This window comes from Gorilla gorilla, chromosome 11 (assembly GCF_029281585.2).
Source record: "Gorilla gorilla gorilla isolate KB3781 chromosome 11, NHGRI_mGorGor1-v2.1_pri, whole genome shotgun sequence".
In the NCBI taxonomy this organism is placed as follows: domain Eukaryota; kingdom Metazoa; phylum Chordata; class Mammalia; order Primates; family Hominidae; genus Gorilla; species Gorilla gorilla.
Window position 1 is genome coordinate 71,777,185 of NC_073235.2, and position 12,022 is coordinate 71,789,206.

Consider the following 12,022-nt stretch of genomic DNA (forward strand, 5'->3'; position numbering starts at 1 on the left):
GAGAGGCGGAGATTGCAGTGAGGCAACATCTTGCCATTGCACTCCAGCCTGGGCAACAAGAGCAAGACTCCATCTCAAAAATAAATAAATAAGGCCGGATGCGGTGGTTCATGCCTGTAATCCCAGCACTTTGGGAGGCCAAGGCGGGTAAATTATGAGGTCAGGAGATCAAGACCATCCTGGCTAACATGATGAAACCCCGTCGTCTACTAAAAATACAAAAATTAGCTGGGTGTGGTGGCAGAAGCCTGTAGTCCCAGCTACTCAGGAGGCTGAGGCAGAGAATTGCCTGAACCCGGGAGGCGGAGGTTGCAGTGAGCCAAGATGGCGCCACTGCACTCCAGCCTGGGCAACAGAGCAAGACTCATTCTCAAAAATAAATAAATAAAAATAAATAAATAAATAAAATAATTAAGAAATAACTTCATGTGCTGATATGGAAAGCTCTGGAAAATATCTTCAGTACATTCACAAGATGCAGAACTGCGCATATTGTTTACTACCATATATAGATATGTAAATACAGTTAAATATCTATATTTGTATGTTCTTGTTTATTCATTAAAAAATCTCTAGAACTAAAATAAAGAAACGGCAATTACTCATAGGAAAGAGGAGGTGAAAACCATGCAGAGGGGAATAGTTATGGAGGAAGGCATTTCACTACATATCTTCTTATAATTTAAAATTTGTGAACATATAAATATGTTACCTATGCAAAAATAAACACATTGAATTGTTAAAAATCCGCTGAACCTAAAAGTTACTACACAGCAAATCAGGTATTTCTACACAAAAACAAGTAGAAAATGGGCCATTCTTCAGTCATGGGAGCAGTTAAGTTTCAGAAGACACCAAAGACACTTCAAAATCAAGTGTGAAATAACTATTGGAAAATAGGAGTTTATATTGAGACCTTCGTCCGGAGAAATCAACAGCGACAAAATGCTTTGGAGCCCTCATCTATTTTTTGCAGATTTTCTCCATGACTTTTCTCTACTACTCTGTACTACTCTCTACTATTCATACTCTTACATTGATTCCAACAAATTACCCAGAGTTAGGGCATTCAAAAGATTTTTAATCCAAATTTAGCATGTCCATTTGGAAATACCCCTAAATTTTGCAAGAACACTGTGAAAATTATTTCTGTAGATAGTTGTCACCTACTTTTGTGGTAGGTAATTAATTAAAAGTTAAATGTCCAAGCCAATCAAATGTAGGCATAGCATTTATTCCACAGTTAAAGGTGGGTGACATGACAGCCTAGGCAAAGTAAACAAGCAACCAATTAAAAAATATTAATAATGGTCACCATTAATCGACAAATTGGTCCTTAATAATCAAAGTATGAAATTAATGTTGACCAATTTTTCTAGGCAGTAGGAGCCATCCCTGATTTGTAATGATAAAGCCCTGCCAACAGCAAAAATGCTGATAATTCTGTTGTCATCAGAAGGAAGGAAACAAGCTATTAGAATCTGTTTACTGTTCAGAGACACAGGTGTCCATAATTTACTCACAGGAATCATTAGCTTTGCAATACTGTCCACGCTCCAAGATATACCCTTCTTCACAGTGGCACAGGTGACGGCCAGGTCGGCTTTCACACTTCTGGTCACAAATTCCCCATATCTGGCAATCATCAAACTCTGCCATATGGAAAATACACATTTGTAGTCAAGGTTATCGGCATTTATTAAGCACTCTCTGACAAAAATCCTAGATAAGATGGCCAAGAATGTGGTGTTGCCCATGTCTAAATAAACACCCTCTGGAGTTAGGCACAGGTTCTAAGAATTTATAACAACCATCTTCATGTAAGGAAAAAGAACATTTACATCATTTTTTAAACCTACATGAAGGACAACTTTACAGAAAATGCACAACACTTCCTGAATTCATAGCCCTATGGTACTGCATTTCGTTTATTAATGTTAGTCTACAAATATATAAATTTTGGTGTAAATGTTTCCCTTTAATACTATGCTTTCCAACATGGTAGCCACTAACCCCCTGTGGCTATCTAAATGTATCTTTAGATTAATTAAAAAAAATAAAATTAATAATTTGCTTTCCTAGTCACTTGCCACATTTCAAGTGCTCAATAGCCACATATGACTAGTGGTTACAATATGAGAGAGTGAAGATACACATTTACATCACTGCAGAAAGTTCTATTGGACAGCACTATTTCTGAATAAAGTAAGACCTGCCTATAGACAGCCCCTCAGGAAGAAACAAATCTATGACTGCAATAAAGTACTTGGAAAGGTCTATTTACCCAGCTGTCTTTCCTCTGATGTCAAAAAATTATAACCAAAATTAAATTGAACTTATTTTCAAGACATCAAAAATTTCTTCTCCTCTACTTATTGGTTAACTTATTATTCACTCATTTAGTGAGTGTTCATTGAAGTCCCTTACATGACAGAGCTCTGTTCATTACCAGAGAAGTCCCAGTTCTACTGTGTAAAAATAGTTCCAATATAATTGACATAAACAATAGAATATGGAGGGGAGAACACAACAAAATATTAGAAGAGTCTTTCTTAAAGACTATAAGGCTTCAGGGGTGCAGAAATTGGTACATCTGACTTTCCAAGTCCACGTCCACTCTCCACCATCCTTCAACCTCCTCGCTTCCCTGGGAGGATGACCTATACAAACTATAACAATAGAGTTCCCACACCCTCTGGTTTCAGGAAGTTCTCAAGTAGATTATAATTTCTGAAACCACCGCACTCCCAAGTCTAGAATTCTCCAGATTTCTATGATCTGATTACATTTGCAGCAACTGTCAGAGTTGTGAATTGGGTTCAACCATTCCTGCTGGGTGGCCCACCATTCCATAACCCACCAAAAGGCCAAGTTTCTTCTCTTTTCTTTTCTTTTTCTTTTTTTTTCTTTTTTTCTTTTTTTTTTTTTTTTGAGATGGAGTCACAGTCTGTTGCCCAGGCTGGAGTGCAGTGGCACAGTCTCGGCTCACTGCAACCTCCGCCTCCCGGGTTCAAGCGATCCTTCCACCTCAGCCTACCGAGTAGCTGGAACTACAGGTGTGCACCACCACACCTGGCTAATATTTTTGTACTTTTAGTAGAGACGGCATTTCCCCATGTTGGCTAGGCTGGTCTCAAACTCCTGATCTCAAGTAAGCAGCTTGCCTTGGCCTCCCAAAGTGATGGGACTGAAGGCGTAAGCCACCGCATCCAGCCCCAAGAAGGTTCTTCTAATGATCCCATTTTCCCTGCAGATTAAACATAACAACATGAGCCAGCATATCTTTCTTTCCAAGGACCGTGACTAACCAGAGGAAAAAAAACCCAATCCGATCTGGACACTACCAAGTGAAATGCCACATGATGGTGTGAAATGCCCTCACTGATGAGTCCCTTCTGTCCCCTTAACTCAGCCCCGAGAAAGCTCCACCTAAGGCTTTGCCTCAGCAGGAAAAAAAGTGCAGGACATTCTCCCTCAAACCCCCAGAATGTCATAACTTCATTTTGAATGCAAGATCCATGAGACTACGTCTAAGGATCTGGAGTCACTCTAAGCAGAAGTTCTGATGTCAAACAGAAGGAAACCAAAGCTGGGGAAGTCATAACTAGGAATTCTCTAGCACAAATGCCCTTCCTATCACCTGCACTACAAGTGGTTTAAAGATTTGAATGAGTGGGCCAGGCACAGTGGCTCACGCCTATAATCCCAGCACTTTGGGAGGGTAAGGTGGGAGGATTGCTTGAGTCCAAGGGTTTGAGACTAGCCTGGGCAATATGGCAAGAGTTTATGTGTACTAAGAATTAAAAAAAAAATTAGCCAGGCATGGAGGCACGTGCCTGTTGTCCCAGCTATTCGGGAGGCTGAAGTGGGAGGCTGCAGTGAGCGTGATAATGCCACTGCACTCCAGCCTGGGCGACAGTGAGACTCTATCACAAAAAACAGGATTTGAATGCTGTCACTTTTGTGACAATAAGATTGTATCCTTGGATCACTATAGAGAAATATGAAGGTTAATTAACATCCATCAGCAGCCAGAGTGAAGACAAGAAAAATAAAAGTAGAATTGAGGGTTTTCGTGAGAGCAGAAAAGATAGTGGAAACCACACAAAACACTAAAACACTACTTTACAATCCCCCCTCACTCCAATACCTTTATCTATTTTTCTTTCCTTTTTATTCTTTGTCTCCTCCCACCAACAAATACTGCTGTGAAAATAATTCAAAAACCCCTTTTTAACTGAGACCCCCTTGGCCACCCTCTGATCCATCTGGCTGTGTGAAACCCCACCATGCTGAATGACCTCCCTGCCCTCACTCTGCACCACGATGTCATTCTGTCAACAAACAGCATGTCCTGTCAATCAGAAACAATGAGCCCAGTAAACTGCTTCAGCATGCCTCAGAGCTTCCACTGCCAGGTCAAGACTACCAGAGGCAGATGAATGGTAGAAAGACACAAGATTTCGTGTCAGGATTATTCAATGTTATTCTTGATTACCACCGAGGTATTCACTGGGGAGCCATGTCTAAGATAATAAATGTTGCATAGGTTTCCAACACCTGAAGCCTGTGTAATGCGTCAGCCATGCAGAGGGTTATAGCCATACAGAGAGTATTTGTTGAAATGAAATGCTTGAGAGAGCAAACCAAAGCAACAATTCCCCTAAAAATTCAGCTCAGCTGAAACAAGTGTAACTGGTTTCCTAACATCACGTATTTAAAGAGTTCTCTATAAAGAGAGAAAAATACAGTCTTCTTTGAAACAAATGTGAAATAAATGTTAACCCAGCCTCAAAACTCAGAGGCAAATGACACATTCTTGAAGGACAGCAAAGGTCACAGAAAAGGTCTCTGCAGGTGGCAGGAGGCCTCATATTCACAAAGGCCCTCAAATGTAGACTTTTGAGATTATCTCCAAATGAGGTTGTCTCTACTAAAGTCCCAGAAACGCGCTGGCGGGAATGAAAGAAGATGTCTGTTGTGGAACCTAATATTAGTGCCCCAGTATTAGAACACACTACTTCCAATGTGTTATTAATTGTGGTATCTTCTCTAATCCTGAAATTATCCTGTGCACACATAATACTGCAATATTCTGCCTTACTTTCACTAGTAGGTTAAATGCAAAATTTTATAAAACAAGAACATTGCTATGACAGCCTTTCGCTTTGTGAGAGGCTATTGAAAATTGAAGTGGCCTGAATCTCTGACATTTAGAAAACCCTAGACATTTGGAAATACAACCCAAGGCTCACCACAGACTTATATGTTGGAAAATATGGAAAATGTGTTATCTGGGCTCTAGGGTGGAACAAAAAACTGAGAACAGCTTGTGGGGCATCACAAGACTGAATTAGGGATTCTGAAAGAACAAATCACTTTTCCTGAAAGGACTTCATGGCCTATCAAGTTTCAACTGTAAGACAGCTCAGCCCCAACTCCTCTTTGGGAGTTGATAAAGGAAAAAGAGAGAAAAGCTGATGTAATACTGAGAATGTGGCTTCTGGTATTTCTATTGGAACTTCTTTTCTACTAAGAGAAAAGGAAAATGCCTAAAGAACTAAAAGGCTGGGAATGGGATTGGCAGCTGGGTAGCAGTGAGGGGGGCAAAGGAGCCTGACATTTGCTAAAGACACAGGAGTGGCCTCACACCCACAGACGAGCCCCACACTGAGCAGAAGTGAGGCTGCCCCTTCGCGCAGGGCTGCCTGAAATCCAGGCAGGGCTCCCAGAGTCAGGTCACCACCTAACCAATAAGGGCATTCGTGTGAAAAGTATCTGTAAATTACTTGAATGCATTCCCAATATAATGGTAATGATAACAATAAAACACAAAATGTGTCCTGCAATCTTATTTAAGTCCAGTTGCAGACCATAACTTTTATTTATAAAATGTTTGAAAATGATTAGAAATTTGGGGGCCTTCTTAAATTATTCCAGAATTCACTTAAGTCACTTGATCTTAAAGTACCTTGTTGAATATAGTTACTTAAGAGGAGCAATTAGATGGGCAACTTTGGGACGTGGTCCTGATATTAAGAACCTACAGTTACCCACTATGAACACAAGGAAAAGCTCAAATGGATTGCTTTACTGGATATAAAAATCCAATTTTTTTTTAGCATATGATAGGTAAGTGAGCCCAACGATTATAGTTTTCAGTAACGCTGAGGAGCAGACTTTCTCAAGAATTTCAAGTTTAATTTGCAAACCAGAGTTTATTTCTGGTATCAATACATTTTTCTGTTTGCTAGCACTTCCGCTGAAGAAGAATAATAATAATAATAAAGAAAAAAAGAAAGGCTTTTCTGGCTATGAGTAGTTGTTAAGATTGGCTGTATTTGACAAAGTATAATTATGTTGGAAGCAATGAGCTGAGACTAAAGATTGAATAACTGCATTAGGTTTATCTATATTCAATAATTTTTACCAAATTTTACCAAATAGTTCTAAAATATTAAAATTTTAATATTTTAATAATATTAAAATAATAATTTCAGAAGAAATACTTTTCTAGAAGCATTTCTTAGACATTTCATGTTTGTTGCTATCCCAAAAGCCCTAAAGAATACCTCACATTTCTAAGGAATATCAAAAGAATATAAATATCCTGGGAAAATTCTGAATCATTTTGGAGACCCATAGATGACTACCAAATTTTAATGAATAGTTTCAATTGCCTCCCAGATGCCTTTTCCCAACAGCAGTAAAAATAGTTTTCTTTAAACTCCCTCTGTGATCACTTCCTGCTAGTATGTTTGTTGTTCATGTATCAAAAATCAGATAGAAGGAAAAAAGATCAGAGCACCAAAAACTCACTGAGAAAACAAAAACTGATGATAGTTGGTCATGTCTAATTCTCCCATCATAAGGCCCCGTCCTAATCACAGTGAGATATAAAGCTGGCATCAAAATCAAAAATCTCATTGGGAGAAATCATTTCTGAAGTCAGAGAGGAGAGATATGAGGAAACAGTTGGTGTACTGTTGTCTAGTTTAATGCCAGTCACCATCTGGAAGCACCATGATAAAGAATCTGCTCATCTTGAATGATAGTTCCAAGTGGATGTCACAATCAGTGGAATGAGTAGCCAGCCCAGCAAAGGCACTGGCCCACCAGTGTAGTCACCTGAGCAATGACCTGGTGATCCTCTGCTGTGTCAGGTAACAACTCTATAGTTGTGGGATCCTGGGGATGCTTGTGCATCCTGGAGAAGAGGCCAGGGGAGCAAGGTAGGGGTGCTTGCTGGGCTCAAGCAGCAGCTATCTACCAACCTCATGGAAGTAGTTCAGTATTCAATAACCAGTATGGCTGCACCAATCCTGATGCCAAATACTTGAAAAGAAAACAGAAAAGGACTACCGCCCTCATCAAGTAATGGATAGGTTCCAGGTAGCTAGTCAACTCGCTCATGACAGAACCATTCTTTTGCCTTGTACACCACACCAAACCTTCTCAGAGTTAAAATTCCCTATTTGCCAGGTTTTTTGTGAGGTCTGGGTTGCTCTTTGTTATGACAGACCATGACGACTCTCCACAAGTGCAACCTCCTTGATGTCAGAGATCAGGGGACCCATCAGTGTACTGTAATGAAAGACAAGTAGCCCCCGCCCCCCATCACTTACCAACACAGGTACGGCTGTCATTGTGGTTGATGATATAACCTGAGGGACAAAAACACGCTCCTCCATACGGCGTCTCATGGCACTGGTACTGGCAGTTCAAGGCAGAGCACAGAGTCGTACCTGAACGAAGAAAAGAACTTTGTTAAATGAATCGTGACCCCTGGACAAGACTGATTAATCTAATAGCTTCTTTTTCCATGAGTAGCAGCTAAGTAAGCATGAAGTAGATGTACAGAAAAATCTGTCACCCTTCAAAGCTTACTGCAAAACTTTGCAATAAAAGTTCAACTGAGACAGGAAGATTGCTTGAAGCCAGGAGATCAAGACCAGGCTGGGTAATGTAGCTACATCTCATATTCACAAAAAATTAAAAATAAAAACATTAACCAGGCACAGTGGCTCACAACTGTAATCTCAGCACTCTGGGAGGCCAAGGCAGGAGGATCACTTGAGCCCAGAAGATGGAGGCTGCAGTGAGCTATGACTGCACCACTGCACTCTAGCCTGGGTGACAGAACAAGAGGCTGTCTCGAGTGGAAACAAAAGAAAAACAAAGCTCCTTTTTAAAGTTATAACTATGTGCAAGTATAAGTCATTAAAAGTCTTATTTATGAAAAAGAAATCAGGTCACGCATGGGTCTATCTTTCTGTCTACATAGTAAAAAGGGCTAAGAACTCCCAAGTGACTGGAGCAAGAATAAGCCCTAAAAATATTAACTGTGGCTGGCTTCAAGAGATGGGATTTCAGGTGATTATATTTTTTTCTTTTGGTTAATTTTTATTTTCCAACTTTCATACTGTGACTACATATCTCTTATTAATTTTTAAGCTTTTTTAAATGGGCTCCCAAATGAAATAGAGAAAAAAAATGCCATAGAGGTATCTGCCTGTTTAAATATTATGTACAATTTTTGTCAGGAAACAAAAAATAACCTTGGGGTTGCAGTTACATGGGCACTTCTAGGCAATCACAAATTTAGTTAGAGTATATTATTGATGAAATCAAGGTTTTAAATGGCATTTCCTTACAGGACCATCAGCTGTCCACAGAGTTGATGGGTTGTTGGTGGGGTGAATATTCTACAGTCCCAAAAAAGGAGAAAAAAAAATCCCTAGTTCCAGTCAGTTTCCTCATAAATGAGCGTGGTCACACAAGACATAATCGAAAAACACTGCATGGCCAACTCAGTTTTGCCATTGGAGAGTAACTCAAGGTACATAACCCAGGAACCAGAAGCTTTTTTTTTTTTTTTTTTTTTTTTTTTAGTACAGCCAGACAAAAAAAGTCTGGAAAAGCCAGACTTTTTCCATAAGTATAAGCCAGGTAATAAAATCTCCAGAACATCTTTAAGGTCATCAAAATTGCCATTGAAACAATCCTCCCTGTGTGTGTGTTAGGGATTAGGAACGGGGAGTTGCTAAAACTCCCATCAATAGGCTCCTCCCATCAATAGATGGAGTCTATTTCTTCCATCCACTCTGGGTTTGGCCAAGTGTCTTGCTTTGGACAATAAGACTTGAGCAAACTTGGCATAAGTAGAACCTTGAAAGTACTTGAGCCCTAGGGTTTGCTCTTTCAGCCTCTGGGTCAACAAGGCTAGGCTAGCCCAAGCTTTTACTACAACATCCTGACGTGTGAGTGAGCTGATACAAGCCAGAGGAACTACCTAGCCAACCCACAGAACTGTGAGAAATAAGACACGTTTCTCAGTTTACGCCACTAAGTCTTGGGGCGCTTTGTTATGCAAACGCCAACAGATACACTGTATTTGAACGTCTGTTCTAGAAAACAGAAATATCTTTATCTGAAAGCTACCCAGGTAAATGTCTATACTCACTACAGTATTTTCCGGTACTAGTATTGTTTTCATCTTCTCTTCCTGGGCAATCTAAAATCCCATCACAAACTTTATAAATGGAGATGCATCGTCCCGACTCTGGGCAAGACCATTCTCTTGGGGAACATTTATGAACATCATGAGGACTGCTTTCTGTGGGGGGAAAAAGAGAGAGTTACAGGCCATAGGGGAGGTACAGCCAGCTCTTTGTTAATCAGTGATTTAAAAAGGATGTAGAGCAAGTTGAAAAAGAGAAATCTATAAATGATCTACATTTTACAATAAGTTAGTGATTTCTAATTCTACCACTAGTCTTTTACTGAGATTCTAAGGAGAGGCATAATGGAATTACTCCACCTTTCCTGGAAGAGGCAGCCCCCAGTCGGGTTATAAGAGGAAGAAGCAGATACGGGCCTCAATTATCAAGAAACTAAATTCATGATCCCCTAAGAAAAGATGTAGTTATTTAAATCATGAATTATAGAATTAGGGCCATCAAGTTAGGTCCAGAATTACTTGAATTTGTGGTTGGGCTTTTTGATTTGCTTCGTTTATTTAGTGAAATGTCAACAGTATAAGAAAAACCATAACCCAAATGTAGGAAAACCACTTTCTGGAACATAAAAACATAAAACATAGTTTTAACAAACATTTCCCTTATCATACCTGGGATTGGAATGGTGCAGGTAACTTGCTGTAGGGTATGGGTATTAGTAACTGCTAAATTGTTGGAGGTACTGCTGATGATATCAGCAACATAAAAGGGTGAATATCACTGGCAATTTCCTTCTCACAGAATCTTTAAGCACTTCCCTGTATAGTAGCTTCTCCTACACTTACCAATCCCCAGCTCCAACCCACGTGTTCCCAAGGTGGCCCCTCTTTCACCACTGAGTGTCAGTGACTCATTTGGGAATCAGAATTTACAAAACCAAAACAAAAAAATAAGCTGAACTGTTACCAAGGTTCAAAGTCATTTTTAAAGATTGTAAGGTCTAAGACAAATGACATTTTCCCTATTTTCTTTCCTTCCCCAGCCTATTAGTTTTATATAGGTACATCTATTTAAAACAGGCAGTCTTACAGGGAGAAAGTCAGACTGGGGTATAGAAGAGGCAGAGACTGTCCTACCTATTTTGCCTTAAAGATAGAAAGGAAAGGATTATAATTTAATCTGTATTTGAGCTCTGAATCTTCTTAGGAAAAGTTAGCGCAGTCACCTCCTTCTTCCCCACCCACTAAGTTCCTAAACAACCCCTTCAACTCCAGCCAGTCCTGAGGCTTGCTTGTCACACAAAATTTCTAAAAAGGAAAGGAGAAAAAACAAGCGCTGGAAAACACTTGAAGAAAATGCTTTTCAGTAGGAATCTCTTCCCCTCCTTACCACATCCATCTTCATCTCCATTATCTTTACAGTCATCTTCTCCATCACAAACCCAGTTTTGATAAATGCATCGGCCACTGGGGCAAGTGAACTGGTAACCACCGCAGGTTGGATAGTCTGGAATAAAGCAACAGCTGCACTCCAAAGACACAAATCACCGGGAAAAACTGAAAGTGCTCTCACCTCACTGCCTAAGCAGAACTCCTAGAAATTGAAATTTCTATATCAATTTAATCCCTTAAATATCTTGACAAAAATTTTTAAAAAGCAGGAAAAAAAGAGAGAGAAAGAAGAAGATAACAGCAGCTTTGGGTCCAGGAAATGAACTCAGGTGCCGGTTTGTTTCTGTTTTTCAAGATTAAAAATTAGATCAGCCTGGGCAACATGGTGAGATCTCATCTCTACCAAAAATACAAAAAATAAAAACAAATAGCCAAGCATGGTGGTACATGTCTGTAGTCCCAGCTACTTGGGAGGCTGAGGTGGGAGGATGGCATGAGCCTGGTGGGGGTGTGTGGAGTTGCAGTGAGCCAAGATCGCACCACTGCACTCCAGCCTGGGTGACAGCGTGAGACCCTGTCTCAAAAAAAAAAAAAAAAATTTAAAAACAAGATGGTTTGCAATGCGTTGGCACACAACAGAAAATGCAGACAAAGATGCTGCAGACGTGACAACATCCAACGTTCTCATACTTTACTACAAGCTCCGTAATTGCTAATCTATGACCAAATGATTCTGAGTCAACCATTCCATGATGTCACATTCTCTTTAATTCTCTGTCACTGAAATAAGCCCGGGTTCCAGAAAGGAAGTCAGGCATGGCTCATTGAAAATTAGGGTGAAATCGAAAATATTTAACAACACCCTAAGGCATGCGTACCAACCAATCAAAAGAGGTGTGGAGGGAAATCATACATTCTAGTAAATAAATCACCACTCAAAGCTGCCAACTTACTGAACATAGTAAAACTCTTTCACAGAGTCTTCTAACTTTACTCTTTCCAAAAAACATAAGTGGAGAGGTGGCAACAATAAGAGAGGTCATTTGCATTGCAGGCAACAGCACGGACATAAAAGCAAGGTCAGAGTGAAGAAGTGGAGGCAAGAAAGCCACCTATACCACACTGAAACTTTCAGGCTGGGCGTGGTGGCTCATACCCATAATACCAGCACTT

At 40.0% G+C, this 12,022-nt stretch overlaps 1 protein-coding gene across 2 annotated transcripts in view; it reads right to left on the bottom strand.

The window, feature by feature from the left end:
- LRP2 (LDL receptor related protein 2) overlaps window positions 1-12,022 on the bottom strand; it is a 225,542-nt gene that overhangs the window by 146,978 nt on the left and 66,542 nt on the right. For both annotated transcript variants that reach the window (XM_031008678.3, XM_055379127.2), the window contains exons 7-10: window positions 10,848-10,964; window positions 9,464-9,616; window positions 7,626-7,745; window positions 1,524-1,652 (exon numbers count right to left, since the gene is read on the bottom strand). In XM_031008678.3, the coding sequence (XP_030864538.2) occupies window positions 1,524-1,652; window positions 7,626-7,745; window positions 9,464-9,616; window positions 10,848-10,964 (519 nt within the window). The remainder of the gene's footprint in view (window positions 1-1,523; window positions 1,653-7,625; window positions 7,746-9,463; window positions 9,617-10,847; window positions 10,965-12,022) is intronic.